The following is a 19,075-nucleotide window of genomic DNA, read 5'->3' as shown; positions in this document are numbered from 1 at the left end:
AATTTAAGTGGTTCGTGACATAAAAAGACAACATGAGTGCAGTATAGTTTCTTTCAATGCTTGGGGCTTTGACTGTAGTAATTTGGTGGTAGGCAAAGTATATGACTCTTAGAATCATGGACTTTTATTACTGTGACATTAGTGCTCTCAGAAAAAATACTAAACGTAAAGTAACATGTAAATATCATATAGGGTAGTTAAAAGAGCACGGAAGTACAAAAGATCTATCTGAGTTCTAGTTCTTGTGCTACCTACCAGTGGGAGTTTTCATGAAACCAATCTTTCTGGGGATTGGGAAAATGACAAAGTTTAGCTAGATGATTTCTCACTTATTTACTTCAATAATATTTGGCAACCCTGTAATTAAGGATTGGAAAAGTTTGTATATGACAGCCAATTATAAGCTTTATATCTAGTTTAAGTTATGTGCTAAATGTTTCCTTTGTTTTAATGGTAGTAATCCTCTAGCTCCTCTGCATACATTTTTAGATTTATATCCTGAGAAATTATTTATATTTTATCTCTGAACAAAAAAAAAGCCTTAGTAAAAATAAGTGGGGAAAACATTATACCTCCTTGTGTTTGATTATATCCATGGATTCAAATTATTATTTCATCTTACCTTGACACTCTGTTTTGTAACTGCAGCACTCATCCCGTGGGCAGGGCATACTTACCAGCTCCTTCATTCTGGGCTGAGCCCTGTGAGTTGCTTTGGCTAATGGAATGTTAGCAGGTGCGAAGCAAGCAGAAACTTGAAAGAGTTTTGTGCAGCTGAGTTTGCATTCTCTTGCACCTTTGCCATCACTCAGAGAGGAACATTCCTGGGCTAGGTGATTGATTCCAGGAGGAGGATAAGAGACAGTCTGGAGCACAGCCACCCTCAGTGAAACCCAGCCTCCATTAGTTCACAGCATCAGATCTTTAGACTCGTAAACTAATAATAATATTCTTATTTGAAATACTGAATTTTGTGGAAGTGTTTAATGTTGTAATAGCTACCCGATATGCTTCTAAACAATTTTAATTGGTAGAAAAATATTCTGTGTTCAAACCTATATTATCAAATAACCAGAAAAATTAATAATTGCATTGTTGATATAATCCATTGATGAGGCCATTACGATATTCTCCTTTTGTTCCCCCAAAACATAAAAGTAAAGAGACACAGCCTTTTAGCAATAGAATTAGCCAATCTTACCTGTATGGAAACACTGCTGTAAGAGCCACCAATTACACCTGCAATGAGCAGTGGGATGTTTTCTTGGATGGCATAGGATCCATCAGGACACATATACTCTGCTTCATCCACTTTTGTTAAAGATGCCCTGACAAACTCCAGTGATTGCTCTAATGCATAAGTATCCCTTGAACATGTATCCAAAATGTGAACACCCAGCTTCACTCCTGGTAGCAAGTAATCATCTTTGTTGATTTCATCAATAGCAAACAACATGGCTTCCAGGCGTTGGATCCCTCGATCTTCATTGATTCGCCCACATTCTTCAGTTCCAGTGCCTTTTTCATTAATAGGAAATAGCCCCCCTAAAACAAGGTCACCTTCTATTTTAATCTCTCTCCTTAGAAAGTTATGGTCCCCTAAAGAGAGTAAAAATCCCTTTGAAAACAAAGCTAAGGTAAGAACTTGGAGTCTTGTCAACATCTTCATGAATCCTGTTTCTGTACCTCTGGGAGATATCAATGGTGAAGCCACTCTGTCATGCTAGTCCTCTCTCATTTCCAAACTGGATCTTTGGCCTGTCCTTCAAATAAAGGAGGAACAGACTAGTAGAGCCTGTCACCACGTTCCTAAAGAGATAAAAATTATATGAACAAAAATGGTAAAGAAAGCAACAGTGATTACATCGATCATGCCCAATCAGACCTTTAATGGGATGACTCAGAAAACCATTTGCTACACACACAGTACACCACTGCACCGGGCACTCTCCCACGGGTATTCTCACCCCATCCTTATGCACTCCATGACGTAGGTCCTAGTGGTCCCATCTCACAGAATTGGGCACAGGGTGTCAGAGAGGTGACCTCATGAAGTGTACTTATTGCAGGTTGGGTTTGGACTCCAGTTTTCTTTTCTTTCTAAAGCCAAGTCCAGTACTCTCTCTACTGAGTCATTTACTTTGTTTTTGGTAGGGCAGCAACGTGGATATGAGTTTATATTCCTTCTCTTTCAGCTGCATTTGTGAACTAACCTTTTTTACGGACTCTTCTCCTTTCCATTTAAAACACAACAAAACACAATGAACTCTGTTGCCATTTCTGCATTTCTACCACTGTGTCTCTGTCCTTCCCTTGATAGATGAACTCTCCTGGCCCACTCAGGTTAAGATTCTGCCTCAACTGCTCTAACAAAGGAGTTGTGGAAAAAGCTGCTACTTGTCTACTAGTTTCTAAATTGAGTAAACTGTAAACCACTGTAGTCCTCATTTTACTTGACCTTAATTGAAATCTTGACTATTCTCTACCTATTACAACTTCCTAGGTTTCTGTTCTCATGCTTCATCTTGACAACATCTCAAATTCCATTGTTTAACAGCTGCCTTCCCCCATCCTCCCACTACCCCTTCCTGGGTCAACTAATCTATTTTCATAGTGTCAGCTAAAACTTAAATGAGCTCCAGTCTTCTCAGGTCAACTGCCTGCTAAACAGCTTTACTCACACTCTCTCAGACACCTCACGGTCTACCTGTGGATCTTCTCTGTTTCCAGGCTCTCAAGCCAGAGACCTGCACCCTAGAGTCCTCCCCACTTCACTCCCTGCTACCGTCTTTCAATTAGCCACTAAGCCCTGCAGAATCTAACCACTTAACATTTCCTAAAGCTACTACTTATTCCTTATTCCCACCTATGCTGAGCTCTTATAATTTGTAGCAGGACCCTAGCAATAAATTCGTAGAGAGCTGCTACCACCCCCCAGGGCACCGTTTTGAGCATTAGGAAAAAATACCCACTTTACAAGTACATGATTTCTCAACTTATCATTGCATAACCTGTACAACTACAGATGTTGGGGCAAGTCTGATTGCTGGTGGCTGCCTCCCCTATCCAGAGTGAAGCAACTCCTCATTTGGTCCTCACATCTTGGGGAGTACAATGAATGCTAGTGCTGGAATGAACACAGTAGACTCTAGCTTAGGACAGTTCCATAAATTAAGCATCTTTTTACATCCTAGGCTAGGACAGATGGATCTACTGGGAATCAGGCAAAGCCTTGGTGTGAGGATCATGTTTTTGACAGTAGTCTGGGATCTTTCTAGGGAGCTTTCCAAAACTTTGGAGTGGAGCACTCTAGTTGCCTGCACACATGAACCCATGTACCTGCTGTTGAATTCTTTAGCACTCAGCTTTCTAGCAATAGAACAAACACTTGGTCAGCACATTTACACTGCTTGCTTCCTTCCATTCCCTTAGATCAGATGAGCTTATTATTTTCAGAGTCAAGTGAGGGATGTGACCACATCGGGCTCCTAGTGCATTTTTCTGACAGGTTGCAGCTGTATGCCCATCTGTGTGCAGTTGAGCATGCCTGTCTGCTCTCCAAATTTCAAGAATGATTGTGTGTTGGAAGGGTTTTATGAAGGAAGGGCTCTCATAGCTGTTCCAAGACCCAATCAAGATGCCTAAACGCCATACCACCCATGTGCTTTCAGATAAATTCGTAAATGTTAGCAATTTGAATGATGTCTCATTGAGCAAGACACTCTAATACACAGTCTCAGTTGCTATTCAGTGTAGCCTATCTTCTATCAATGTATACCGGCTTTCCTTTGCCCACAGGTTTAAGAATTAACTCATTATAAATCTCTTCTCAGTGCTTTATGATCTTGTCCCTGGCTAGCTCTAAAGCTGTTGAACTATGTACACTCAGTAGACGTTCAAGATGTTGATGACCCCTTGCTTTTGCTCATGCCGTTCCCTTTTGCCAAGAATGTCCTTCTATACTGATTTCTCCAGCAAACACCTACTTATCATTTAAGACGCAACAGTTACTACCAGGAAAGACCAAGTATTCTGTCCTATCTCCCTTCCTCAATCAAATTGTTGATTTCTGGCGCTATATTCCTGTTGTAGTTTGTTCAAGAAATATTTGCTATTGCTATCTTGATTTATGTTTGTTTTCTTATGTGCTCATTGGGAATTAATGAAATGGCACAGCATTGAGAATTTTTCAAGTGCCAAGGAAGAAAAGAACTCAATGAAACAAGCAAGACAGGAGCTAGTCCAGTGTTTACGTCAACATTTTTGACATTTCTCTCTTTTCATATTAGCAGTGCCCTTTAAAACCTAGATTTCCACTTGCTTTCTGTTCTTTTCACGTGCAGCAAATGATGGGCTGTTTTCCTGAGCTACACAGTCAGCTGGACTGTTTTGTTTGTTTGTTTACGTGTGAATCTCAGCACTGAGGCAGCAGCCATTGGAATGCTCAGTATTAACTCAGAGCCTCCCTGAGAGATCTGCCACAGGGCACCAGAAAGTCTAATAATAATAATTTTTTTTAAAAGTTGATACTGTGGTAGATTTTTTTTTTTGTTTCATATCAATTTCTGGTTTCTTTAATCTTTATGTGGAATTCCCTTTGAAGCAAAACTGCCATGGAAGGCAAAAGACACTGTGATCATTATCGCTAATGATAAAAATGCAGACATTTCTCTACAAAATAATTGTTTTATGTGCCTAGTAAAAGAACATAGCTAATTAAAAGAAGACTATCAAAATGGGCTTACCATATATCTTTGCAAAAGGTGTAGACATCTTTTGAATGTAAAGAAAGTTTGGCTACTCAAAGAGTAAAGATTACCTTATAGTCTATGGAAAGCTTAATTCTCTGCTGGGAAAGGGCTCTCAGACTTCAAATGAGAAACGTTGCATTACACGGAAAGTAATAGTCTCTCATTTCCAAACTGGATCTTTGTCCTGTCCTTCAAATAGGGAAGGAACAGATGAACAGAGCCTGCCACCTAATTCCTAAAGAGATGAAAATTATATGAACAAAAATGATAAAGAAAGCAACAGTGTCTATTAGTCTACCTGTTTCACAGATAAGGACTGTGTTTTATTTCTCTTTGTGTGTCTAGATTCTCACATAGTAGAATTCAATGAATGTTTCTTGAAGGAATATAGAAACATCTATGTTTGCACATGGCTCTTTACCCTTTATGGCATGAGGAACGGGAATTAAATAAGAGAAATGCATTATATTTTCCCTTTATTACCTACATGGTCACATCAGATGCTTTTCCCTTATTGCACTCTTTGATCATATGGTTAACCAACTGGTAGAAATATAGTAATGACTTTGTATTATGCAAGAAAAAATGCCGCCTTTGTATTTGAATATTGCAACTGAGACTGGTGTCTAGGAAACCAGAAGAGATGTGGACCTGAACTGACCTACATTTACTTCTTAAATTTTTGGTCAGGATTACACTAAATAAGGAACATGCACATTATTCTATCTCAAAGCTTCAGAGACGCATTCCCTTATGAAATATTTATTGAACACCTACTATGTGTGCACTAGGCTAGGCTATGAGCTGGATACCCGGGATATATACCTTAGTTGTAAACAAACATCATCCCTGCTGTCAAATAACATTCCAAATGCTTACACATTTTTGTATAGTGACAGAAAAATATACATCTCTGTTTTTACCAATGATTTCCATCATTAGTGAAAATCTTGAAAGTTTGTATACCATAGGTTTCCTTCAATGTGATAATTGTTAAGTGCTGTACCCAAAAAATGATTTATTCATACTACATGTGTTATAGAAATTTAAAAGTTAGATATGCAGACCATAAAAATAAGTTGGCTGATGATAATGTCATGTAAAATATTTTTCCTTTTAGCTCTCTGACAGGGCATACTTAAGTAACATTTAATTTCATCTTAGAGAATTGCAAATCAAAAATCAATTAGAGTAATGTTTAAGTACACTGTCTTTGTATTTTTATTTACTTTATAGTAGAATTTATAATAATTAATACTGTAGGACTATGCATAATTCAGAGACACTTTGCATTATTTAAAATGAAGCCTCAAGAAACTGAAAAAAGTAAAAGGTAACATTGAAAAATAGACAAACATACTTAATTCAATGCCACTGTTTATCTCTGTGTAACAGTTTATCGGATTGTGTGAAAGGGCACCAACCACCTCTTTTCAGGTACTTTTCATTATAAATCAGCCAGCAACACATTCCTCAGATAAGCAGGCTCCCTACTGCAGCCACATTCATATGCAGCTGGAGAACTGCATCTCTACAGTCAAAGTTCTCCATTCAGGGATGATGAGTGATGTGTCAACTATAAACAGGCATGTGTAGCCCTCTCCGTAGGCAACCTGCTCACCAATGTTTTATTAATCGATGCATTAATAGAATGTCAGAGGTTTGCTGTGAATATAACCCCTGGAATATGTGAGCTCAAAGCATTTCTATACTCTGCATATGCTAATATGTATTTTCGTCCTCTCTTTTCTCAGGAACTTGGTGTCGGAAATGAAATGCACTTTCAGTCAATGTGAAAGTAGTTTATCCAGGGAAAGGAAAGGGTCTATCTGGGAGATACAATGCCTGAAATCATACACACTCTTTCCCAGAAATAAATCCTTAAATTGCTGAAGGGCTTCTGAGAGTGCTCAAATCCTGCACACTCAATCAATCTGGAGCAAAATTAGGGTTAGTCCCAGTATGTGAAATTTGATTATGATTCTATAATTTTTCAACTGTCAGTATTACAGACAACAAAGGGCATAGCTCTTGCTCTTAGACTGACATTTTCAGTGTGGTAAACAAACAGAGGCTGTATCTATCTTGGCATTTTTAATGGGCGATATGCTATTCCATGACTGTAATTCTTTTACAACTACTAGAGGAAAAAGGGCATTTTCCCCAGAAGTCTTAGGAAGCTATTATGAGTAGCTCGCCATCTCAAACTCAATCATTTTTAGTAGATCTACCATAAAATTTCTTCTCCTTCCACGTCACTCCACTGTAAAATGTTCCTTCATTTGCTAAATTCCCATATACTCTGTGCCATGTTTATCATGAGGATCATATTTTGTCTTGTGTTTTATTTGCAAAGTTTGAAAATTATTCTTTTTTTCCCATTAGATTGTAAACTACTATATATCAAGGACCATACTCTACACGTTGTTACATTTTCCACAGTGCCTCAGACACAGTTGTCAAATGTTGGTTAAATAATAAATTCCAAGTAGCATGTAAGTTTTAGAAAGATTGGTCAGGAGATTGAAAAAAAATTAGGAAATTTCATTCAGAGAACGAAGATTGCTAAAAAAAATCTATCGTTTTCAAAATAATATTACACTAGGTCAAAATTCAACTTTGGCACTAGACAAATTTGGCCCAAATATCTGTGATCTGACTTTTTGATGTTAAATTGTTTGTTGATTTTTACAGAAAGAAAAGCATAAATTAAAAATAGAAAATTTGAGAGCATTCAGAGAAAAAAGAACTAGAATACCTGTTGTTGGTCTGAGAGGGATTAGGAGGAATGGAAAACAAAACACCAAATGACAGGTTAATTTCCTTCCAAGCATGGAGGACAGGGCAGAATAGAAAAGGCCAGCCTTGTGCACTAAGATTTAAAGTTAGAGAGAAGAGTTCTGCTTTCCTTCAGGTTTATTGAGTTTAAGGCTGTTTGAAATCCCACAATGTATGTGAAATTTTAAACAATCAAAACATTAGGTCAGATAGTACAAATTAATTGATAACACATTTTTATTTAAACCTATTTTATTAATAGAGCAGATGAAAACACCCAGTAACCTGGATAACCACGTTGAAGAGAGAGACATTGCCAGTTGGCATGCTGAAGCTGAGAAACGGATGGTGAGGAGGCCAAAAGGAGAAAGCCTCACTTCACTATTTGACCTTGGACCAAAAAAACTAAGTAAGGTAAATTTAAAAATAAAAGTCACATCTCCTATTTTCTTTATCTTCTGAATGTAGAGGAATGTGACTTTGTGAGGTAGGCAAACAGATTGTGCTAAACCTTGGTGATTGCTGGTAATTTACTTCCCATCAATAGTATGCACTTGGTTGGGTGACTCGATATAGAATATATTTAAGATTTATTTGCTTTACTTCAAAGTAAATCTTTACTTTTCTAAGCATCAAAGTGCATAATATTATCTTTCTTTCTTTTTTTTTTTTTTTAAGACGGAGTCTTGCTCTTCTCGCCCAGGCTGGAGTGCAATGGCAAGATCTCGGCTCACTGCAACCTCTGCCTCCCAGGTTCAAGCGATTTTCCTGCCTCAGCCTCCTGAGTAGCTGGGATTACAGGTGCCTGCCACCACACCTGGCCGATTTTTGTATTTTTAGTAGTAGCAGCATTTTGCCATGTTGACCAGGCTGGTCTTGAACTCCTGACCTTGTTATCCGCCTGCCTCACCCTCCCATAGTGCTGGGGTTACAGGAGTGAGCTACTGCGTCCAGCCAGTGCACAGTTTTTTCGTGGTGTGTGTGTGTGTGCGTGTGCATGTGCATGTGTGTGTGTTGCCATTTCAGCTGCTTTAGCATCCTCAAGTTCCTTCCCCTCATTACAAAGCCTCTGAATTGGAGCCTTCCCAAATTCCCTGTGATCCACCTTTGTCCTTTTCCTCTTCAAGGCTGCCAAGTCTAATAGAAGTTTCAGGTTTGTCAGCATAAACAGAGTGTAGAAACTGGGTTCGTCAAAAGCTTTCCCTCTAGCTCTGGACAAAATGGTGAAGGGCAGAGATGGAGGAATACAATTTATAGGAGGATATTTTTATCGACTGGCAATATGACACATCAAGTGTCTGTTAATAATTTCCTAGATGTATACAGTCCCTTTTCTTGTATAATTTCAGAGTATTGTGCATAGTAAATTAACTCTTCTGTTTCCTGGTGAGAATTGCATCATCTATTGCTAAGAAGAGAGTGAGAGAGGGACTCAGAGAGAAAGAGTAAAGCATATTGCTCAAGATAGTAGTCAGCAATAAGTAAGGAATAGGGATTTAGGAAGACTTTACCATTATTACTCAAACAAGTCTACAAAACAGAAGACATGTCACACGTGTCTTTGGCAAAATATCACCTCTATTGCTGGCATATTCCTGGTGACCATTCCTATGACATGGTCATTAGGAGAAGCCAGCCACAGATATTGGACTGTTAGCGGATTTACCTTTCTGCTGAAAATAACTAGAAAATTGAAGAAAAAATATGAAGCAAACTATGATATTTGAGATTAAAAAAACACATGAAGGAAACCCCAAGGTTACCCCATGGATTTCCCAGTATTCTGCACAGGGCACTTTCCTGCCATGGAGCAGTGGCAGTCTTTCTGACTTGAGGAGGCAGGGATTGTCGAATAGAATTCTAGGCTGCTAAAGTGGTTGCTGTGTGTGGGGTAGTGAACTGCATGGACTTGGTGGGCAGATCTGAGTGGTCATCCACAGGGTGAGACTCGGTGAGGCCCGGCAGACATATCTGAGAGATTATTAGAGTTCCAAGCCAGCCAGAGGGCAGAGATCAAACTAGGCACTTTGTGCTTCTTATTTAAACCCTAGAAAGCCAGGCTCTGTTCTATTAGTAAACACGAAACTCTGGAATTAAGGGCATGCCATAGGAATAAGTATAAAACAGACCTGCCTTTATAAAGAAAGAAACTAAGTCTAACAAAAGTAAAATGATCCACCAGTATTCATTTATGTGCCTGTTAGGACAAAAATCAAACTCTTAAAGAAAACTGCCTACAAAAATATGTTCTATAATAACCAGCATATAAGTGTAAATTGAGAAATATAAGAAAACAGAAGAACAGCACCCAGAGTAAAGAGAGAAAGCATTGTTTGAAATAAAACCTGAAGTGGTTCACATTTTGGAATCAACAGGTAAGAACTTTGACTATTATAAATATGTTTGAAAATATAACAAAATGAATGAATTGATGGGGAATCTCAGCAAAGAAGGGAAACTATAAAAAATACTATATGGAGATTCTAGAACTCAAAGTACAATATTTAAAATAAAGATTTCTTGGCAGGAGGCAATAGATTGGAGAGGCAAAATAATAAACTTGAAAGTGAACCAAAAGAAATTATCCAATCCAATTAGAGAGAATAAAGGCAATAAATTGAACAAATCTTCAGTGTCCAGCTGGACAATATTTAGCAGTCTAATATATGTAAAATTAATGTTTCAGAAGGAGTGAAGAATGAAAGAAAATACTTGAAGTAATGGCCAATAATTCCCGAAATTTGGTGTTAAACATAAGTTTACAAAACCAAGGAACTCAGCAATTCTTAAGCAGGATAAATATAAATACAACCATATATAGTTAAATCATAGCCAAATTGATAAAACTAAAAGTAAAGGAAAATCCTTGAAAACAGTTAGAATAAAGCAGCACATAATGTAAAAAAATATTACTGATAGCTGACTTATTACCAGAAAAAAAAATAACAGCCATAACTTAATGAAATGGCATCTTTGAGGTTCTGGGGAAAAATTGGTCAAGCATCACAGAATTCTCTCTCCAGTTAAACTATACTTTAAGAAGGTGAAATAAAGACTTGTTAAGGCAATTAGAACACATTTCATAATTAGTAGACTTACACAATCAGAAATGCTAGAGGACGGCCAGGCACAGTGGCTCACATCTGTAATCCTAGCACTTTGAGAGGTCAAGGCGGGTGGATCACCTGAGGTCAGGAGTTTGAGACCAGCCTGACCAACATGGTGAAACCACGTCTCTACTAAAAATACAAAAATTAGCTGGGCTTGGTGGTGGATGCCTGTAATCCCAGCTACATGGGAGGTTGAGGCAGTAGAATCACCTGAACCCAGGAGGCGGAGGTTGCAGTGAGCTGAGCTTGCACCTGCCATTGCATTCCAGTCCTAGCAACAGGAGCAAAACTCTGTCTCAAAAAAAGAAAAAAAAAAAAAAAGAAAAAAGAAAAGAAAGAAAAAGGAAAGAAAAGAAATGTTAGAGGAATGACTTCAAAGGAAGAAGAAACAACACCAGATGGAAAATCAAACCTATAAGAAGGAATGAACAGTGCCAAAATTGTCAATATGTGGGCTAATACAGAAGAAAATCAGTAAGACGAGGCATTAGGTATCATTAGCTTAATTTTATAAAAGCTATATTTGTCACAAATTTTTAAAAAAGGGAAGAAAAGTTCCACTACCATTTTGTCTATTTTATGGTTTGATTTTACTTCTCTCTGTGTATATACATTTGCCTTCATTCTATATCCTGTTTGCTGGAAATCCCCTTGGGCCTTCTGGAACCTTCTACTAAAAAAGCCATCCCCGTAATTCAACGGGCCATGGTTCTGAAGGTAGCGTTTGAGAGAATATCTTTCCTTAATTTTATTGCTGCCAATAGATTTAGTCAAAGCTTAAACCCAGCTGGCACACACTGGTACCACCATACCAGTTGTTAAAATATTTAAATATTTCCATTCAGCTGGTGAATAGCCAATCCTACCAATCCCTTGAGGCTTCCTCCACCTTCCTGGCTATTCTGGTCTCTCTCTGGCATATCTCCACCTATCCTCTCCCATCATCAGCCCCCAAATTTCCTCAAGACCCAACAATTAAAGTATCAGATTCTGGCACAGTAGGGTCTTTAGGTTCCATTTCCAAGGTTATGATTACTGCCCATTTCGATAACTTGATACTAGTACTTAAGCCTTTTGAATAGCATCCCTGAATTGACTTCCTGAATAAGATGTTCAACATTTGGGAAAAGTTTCACATTTAAGCAAAATCCCAATCAGCTAAAACAGACCTGAATTTTCTCCTTTTGGTTTGACAGATTAGCATCTATTTCTTTTTTTTTTTTTCCCCCTGGAAACTACACTACTGTTTTCCTTTGGGAACCAACACATATGTTTCTAAAGTGAGGTGAATTAATTCTTGGCTTGATGAGTGGCTTGTGACACACCTGATTAACCAGAGTCAAGTGTCCCTGGCTACCGCAGTTGGTTAAGGAATGAGCTTGTCACCAAATCGTTGCTGCCAAGCAGGATGGTTTAAGAACATTTTTCAGTACCACTAGGAGAAAAACATCCTCTCTCTGGTAGAGTGGCTTAAAAGAATGCCTGTAAGCTCTTTTACGTATGGGAGCTGCTGGTGGCTATCTTACTACCATGAGACAAAGGCCTGTCTCAGAATAAACACAGAGAATTGCAGGTTCAAAAAATGGGACATAGTGAGACCCATGCTGCTTAATCCTGCTAAAATTTCCCAGTTACATGAGGCAATAAATTCCCTTTTTGTTTTGCTGAAGTCAGTTTGAAATTGGTTTTATGTAACTTGCCACTAAAAGATTCCTAAATAGCATCTCTCTGTCTTTCCCATGCCCTTTACATTAAAGATAATAAAATTCACTGAGCACCTACTATGTGCTAAAACTATGGTTAATGTTCTACATAGATTATTTTATTTAATCCCGTAACTTTTATCCCATTTATAGCCTTACACAGATGCCTGATGCTGTCTTGAATCTCAATGGCCACAGGCTTCACGATGGCTCCCTTCATGCTACTGTATTCATGACAGGTCTTTCCAGAAATGCAATGACTCCAGAGTCATCATTTCCCTTATGCTATTATCAGAAGTACCATCTTCTCAATACTCTTACCACAATCAGGTCATCTGATATATTAAACCATCAGTCTAGCACATTAATATGAGTTAATTTGTTAGCCACTTAGGGATGATCGAATTTTTGAATGGCCCCCAAACACAGGGTTAAAACAATAAAGAGAGAAACATTTTTAATCATGGAATTTTAGATACCTTTGTGTACAGATAGTAAAGCATCAGGGCCTAATTGATGTTCTTCAAGTTATAGCATGTATGAACCCGATACTCAAATAGAAGTCAATTTGTGTATGTCAGATACTATGAGATTTCAGGCTTAGAATAATCCTGATCTCATCAGATTCACAATTAAATGCCACTGATAAGTTAAATCTGGCATAATGGAACTCTCCTATCATTTAAGTGACCTTAGAACACATTTTTTCCATTCTGCTTAGCTGGAAAATTTTGTGGACAATCATTGGTATGCTGTAGTTGGCTGGTACGATCTCTCAAGAACCAATTACACATATCTCTTCCCAAGTCTGTGTTCAGTGTCACCATGCTGGCAGCTTAAAACTGGCCATGATGAGAGCATTTACATTACAGAAATCGGCCAACACTAAAAATCAGTCCCTCTATAAGTTCCCAATATTTGATTGTTAAATATTTACCAGCACACCACTGGTGGTAAATTTACCAATGCTCTTATAAAATCCATTCCTAGAAAATCAAATAGAAATAGCCTGGGAAAGCAAAATGGTATAGTGCCTTAGATCAGAGTTTTTCTAACTGCAGATCAAATTTTCACAACCTTTTCAAGTGTCATGATCCATACTAGCAAATTGCAATGAGCATTTTAAAAGGAAATAGAAGAGTTTAAAATAGAATAAAAATATCAAAATATGAATAGAAGGCATTTATATAGAAAGGGTGAATATTATTTTCTAAAACATTTTTGATGTGTATGTATGCATATGTGAATATTTGTTCTGGGTTACAATGTAAAATAATTTATTACTGGGACATGGTAAAAATTTTTTTTGAAAGGCACTGTGTTAGGGTGTGGGCTCTATAGTAAAATGTTTGAATTTACTTCATGATGTTAGCACATGGCCACCTCTGTGTCTCATTTTATGTATGTGTAAAATGAAGACAAGAATAATACCAATCTCATTTTTTTTTAGGATTAAATGAAACAAAATATAACATTAGCTCAATAACAGTTAGCTATTATTAAAATTATTGTAGTGAGGATAATTCATCAATGACTCTAATGAAATTGGGGGTGTTCTGGACTCTCCACATAATCCCCATCAGCTAGCATTCTGCCTTTCTTCTCATTGAGGTGTAGGTGGTGTGTGATCTCACGGAACTGCTGGCTGGGAGGACGATGCAAGGAGGGGACCAAAGTTCCAAGGTGTCCAGTAAATTCTGGGTTGTTCAGTGTTTATGGGTGCTAAATACCATAATATGCCAGGAGGCAATGGAAAGTGATCATCCCCTTCTCTGCAAAAGGACACATGTGCTCACACCCAGTTGACACATTCTGTTTCTCCAGAAAATGGTAGCATCCTTGCTCCCTTGATCCTCTCCTGTTGTACTGAGTTTTATTAGAAGCAGGCTGGGCATCTCTAGTCCTGAGTCAGTCTAGACTAGGACATTCACTGACCTCTAATGTCAAAAGAAGAATAGTTCCTAAAATTCCTGTGGCCAAGTTGTTTCTGACTAAATTTTCACTATCCCATTACATTACAGGCCTTAGTTACGAGGGTTTGGGTCCTCTATAACAATTGTTAGTCTTTAAATTCCATGGCAACTACTGTGCCTGTGACAGCAAGTCTGGGCTACCTTCTGCCCTCTTGTCCATGTCATTCATGAGTTTCAGGGAATCTTGACCCCTACTGAACATTTCAGTGTAAGAAGCTCCCAACACAAAGCTGTAACTTGAGACAGATTTTCAACTGACGAGACTAATATATCTCTAGTATAGCTTTCAACTTTTAAACTGGTTCTGATTTTACCTGTGCTTTAAAAAGACTAAGAATAACATAAAGTCGTCATATAATACAGCTTCTAGCTTGGCTTTTCTTTCTTTGTGTTATACCCAAATTATGGGCATAAAATTATGGCATGCATATGTTACACAAGGGCTCATTTCCCCAAGAAACAAAGGCAGAGCTAGGCATGAATGAGTGCAGATTGCATGAATCCGTTTATTATAAAAGCCTAAACCAAACCAAAGTTATCTCTGGTATTGGAAGGTCAGACAGATTTCACTCTTGTGAATGTGAGAGGTTACTGACTTGTAGGAAGCATGAGAGGGCTTCTTGAGTGCTGGTAAATTTGTGTTTCTTGATCCAGAGTTTTGTTTCATGAGTTGTGTTCAGTTTGTGAAAAGTCATCAAGCTGTGCAATTATGATATGCATTTTTTTGTATGTATATTACACTTCTGTGAAAATTATAATTTCAAAAAGCGGGGCTGAAGTGAAAAAGAATGGCCAGTGTGGTGGTGTATTTTTTTTAAATGACAGTATATAACAAATTGGTCACAGGAGTATTGACATGAATTTGCAACTGTGGGCTTACTAACAACACTAACCCTGATGAGAGAATCCTCTAATGCCTGGTGAGAAGCCTTAGTGGAAGATGAGATGCTGTACTTCATTACAAGTGAGTGATGGGCATGCAGAGGCCTCCTTCTCATTATGATAGCAAGCCAGCCACGTTGTTATCCTTTCTGTACACAAGCAGAAAGCATGAGTCTGGGTGTAAATGACAAATACCACCAGTGACACACAGCCTGACATTTGGAACTTGCAAATTTACAGTTTAGGCTGCATGGGAGGAGAAAGGTGAAGAGCAAGTTCCAATCAGAAGATTCTAAGTCAGGCAATTGTTATTTTCACAGTTTGAGTTCTGAAAAATGAGTGAAATTATCCTGTGGTTTTATTATGTTTCAATGTTCAAAAAAACTCTGTTTAATGATTTCAACAAAGCTGCTGGTTGTGTCTATTATGTGCCAGGCCCTGTGATAGGTTCTAAAGATACAAGGAGTAGTAGGACAGCATCTCTGCAAAATACAGTAAATGAGGTTTCTTGGGACTCTGACAACAATTAACAGCTAAACGAAACATAACTCAAATTTATTTTGGCAGCACAGTCCAGTGTGACTCATCCGAAGAGGGCCAAAGAGTCCTCCTCCACTGGCATCACTGGTTGCTTCTACCCTGCAGGTTGGGATAGGTTACCATTTCCAGTTGGCTGGGCAAACTTCATGGCAGAGCTTAAGAGCTTCAGATTCCTACTGCTCTTTCCGGATGCAGTTAACCTTTGAGTGTGGCTATCTAGCCCACAGTGATACCTGAGGCCACTTCAGAAACCTGGGAATCTGATGACAGCAGAGATCAACTCACTGGTCTAAAATCAAAATATCGATAGGTAGCAGCCATGAGAATATATTTCATATATCTGCGTCTATTGTTTTCCTTATGCCCTATATTTCTAGTTACAGTGGACTCTCATATTGAAAATGTTCACAGATACTGTACTGAAAGTTGGTTTAAATTATCCTCCCTATCCCGACCTTTGAGGTGTACCTTCTTTTCTCGGTGCTCAGGCTTTCCCCAAGTTCTAGTTGCTGTTTTGTTCACAGTAGTTCCAAATTTAGCTTTCTTTTCTCTGTTGCTATTGTTAGATAACATCAATCTTTTATTGATCTTTGTTTCTGATTGCTGCAACCTTCTTCCATTCAGATTTCACACGCCTTTATTTTTCTCTGCTTTAGCCTATTCAAGATATTGCTCTAAACTTGAATTCTGCACCTGTGGTAACTTGAACAGATGCAAATATCTCTTGCCACTCTACATTTCATTTAGCAGGACCAGTTTCAATGATTTTATCCATTCGCTTCTCTTTTATCATTTTTTAAATCATTTTCTTTAGCGCCTAAGAAACACTAAGATAATTCCTCATGCTTTTTCTTTTCATTTCTAACACAGCATATGTTTCCAAGTCTGGACAAGCTAATTCAGTTAGTTAGCCCGTAGAACTAGTAAAGCCTACATCATTTGATTTGTCCAAGTTGCATTGTTCTAGAGAAAACTGGTGTGGCATGTTTGGCCGTGGTCTGTATTACACCAGCATGCCATTGGTCAGAAAGTAAAGTGTAGTACTACCTGGCAAGCTTTCTGCAGATTAATTATCATACCTAAACTTGTGAGCTGCAGCAATTCTGTGTAGACTCGTATGATTTTTCTTTTTGAGGGATAATGCATTGCCAGGCATATATTAGGTGTGCAATAAATATTTGTTGACTAAACGAATACATAGTTTCTCCTTTTGTTTATCACTTTATAATAAACCTCAGCTTTCTTTTTCACTAGTTTCTTCATTGTTGAATGGGAAAAGTAACCAATATTTTTTGAACTTGTATGCAAGTTGCTTTACATATGCTCATTTACTCTTTCCAAGATTTCTGTTATAAATAGATGAGTAAAACTAGCTTAGGGGCAAACTTAAGTGCTACTTGCTCAGGACTCTTCATTCGCTGAGTAGTGGAATAGATTTATTTGATTCCCAGTTCTTGACTGGAGATAACTCCTTTGATAACTCCCTTCTGTTAAGAATTGTGTCCTAACGTCTCAGAGGACTCTGGAAAGCAGTAAAGAAGATGTGACAACCTAGGTACCTCCCGCGGCTCTCTGCTTTTCTGGTGCTTCTCTTTCCTTAAATATATTTGTGTTGGCTTAATTTAAATTCCTACATTATTATTGCCTCAAAAATATTTTTTTCTGAAGTCTATACCTGCTCTAGTTTAGTTTCAGGAGAACTTTTCTTCTAGGTCATGACATTTGGAAATGATCCTGCCTAGACAGGGGACCTTTGAACATGAATTTGTTTCCACATCTGGCATCCATTAGCCTTCTCATCAAGGCCACGTTTGGTGCTGATTCTATCCACTGTCCAGATGTTTCTTTTACTTGTGGCTTAGCACAAGACATTTACACTTTGCTGTTTAGCATACATATGGGGTAATAACCTTGGGGAATTTTAAAATCTCTGAACTGCGATTCCTGAAAAATACAGCCAAAAGTATCTCAGTAGCGTAGATGCCGAACTACCCAAGCATCCTTCTCAGCCTGCCAGTAACCCATTTCACCATGGGAGGGCTGCCGCTTTATAGGACCTGTGGTGAGGCACACAAGATGTCACCCAAAGGACGGTGTTTCACATGACACCCAGAGGAAAGCTGAAGATCAGGAGAACAGCAGATTTTGCTTAAAAGCTATTTTTATTAGCTAGAAGAACTATGGCAGTCGTAAGAATGAGAAAATAAGCCCTGCTTGTTCGCATGTGAAACATCACCTTATATTTTAGTTTAAATTGTACTAAAAGGAGCCCAAAGTTTTTTAAAAAATTTTACTGATGTTGCCTCAACTTTGCATACAATATCTTACTAGGATGTTAGCATTTAGGTGTGTTTTGATTGATTGTTGGGTATCGATTTAAACAAATTCTTCAACACTTACCCTGGACCACTGTCCTGGAATTTACTCTTATTATCTGCAGAGGCTTAACATATGAACGTCAATAACAATGACACTATCTTCGACATGGGTGAGCCAAAAGGAGAGATAAGTACTTTTCTGGGGCTTTGAGTCAATTTCATGATCATCAGTGAACAACAGGACAGTAGCCCTATTCTATGAAAATTTTCATAGTGTACTTTTTAATGTACTAGCTCCACTACTTCTTTCTCTAGCCACTCTCCTCTGCCTTGTAACTAAATTTTTCTTTTCATTTTTAAAATATGAGTATTTATAGATTATACAATGTTTTAGTAAGAAAGCCTCCAGTATCATCCAGGCTGACCCTTGATCTTCTTAATTTTCATATGAAGTATTGGAGTCCCTGGGGAAGGGGATTATTCAGTATTTCTATTTTAGGGTCTTGCTTAAAATTTATTTAAAAGCTGTTGCCCTGGATGAAATCTAGTCTGCATGTGGTGCCTATTTGGGAACATCTGTGGATGTAACATATTGTGCTTGGTTCTTCCAATATATATTTTTCTTCTAGTCAGAGACTTGCTACTTGCTTCCAAATGACTCTGAATTCTACAGACATTTTCCTTTCATTAGACAATATTCTTACTTCCTGAAGGGGGTGGTTAGTTAAATAAAGAGTCAAGGGTACAGGTGTGGATGAGCCAAAACAAAAAAGGATATATTCCATTGTTTAATAACAACAGGGATTAATGGCAGTCAACTGTAGGAAGCATTAAGCTGCATGCTGCTGCTCTGAGAACAATGTTGAAAAAGTGAAAGGTTCAAACAAAAGCAAAAAGCAAAATAATAGGTATATCCACAGGCTATCTCCTGCCAGGTGAAGGGGGAAAAAATGTTTCCCTGTGAAAGGCAACAACTTAAGTCTACTGAGCTTTTGAAAAAAGAAATTAACCACAGGGAGA

At 38.0% G+C, this 19,075-nt stretch overlaps 1 protein-coding gene across 3 annotated transcripts in view; it reads right to left on the bottom strand.

The window, feature by feature from the left end:
* Positions 1–19,075, bottom strand: part of LOC105723316 (metabotropic glutamate receptor 3) — a 226,934-nt gene that overhangs the window by 104,420 nt on the left and 103,439 nt on the right. For all 3 annotated transcript variants that reach the window (XM_064375167.1, XM_012461246.2, XM_064375174.1), the window contains exon 2: positions 1,202–1,809. In XM_064375167.1, coding sequence (XP_064231237.1) covers positions 1,202–1,669 — 468 coding nt within the window. In that variant the 5' untranslated portion in view covers positions 1,670–1,809. The remainder of the gene's footprint in view (positions 1–1,201; positions 1,810–19,075) is intronic.

Source organism: Aotus nancymaae, unplaced genomic scaffold, assembly GCF_030222135.1.
Source record: "Aotus nancymaae isolate 86718 unplaced genomic scaffold, 86718_ANA_hifiasm-v0.15.2.pri h1tg000002l, whole genome shotgun sequence".
Lineage (NCBI taxonomy): Eukaryota > Metazoa > Chordata > Mammalia > Primates > Aotidae > Aotus > Aotus nancymaae.
Note: the sequence above shows the minus strand (reverse complement) of the source record. Positions and strands in the feature narration are given on the sequence as shown.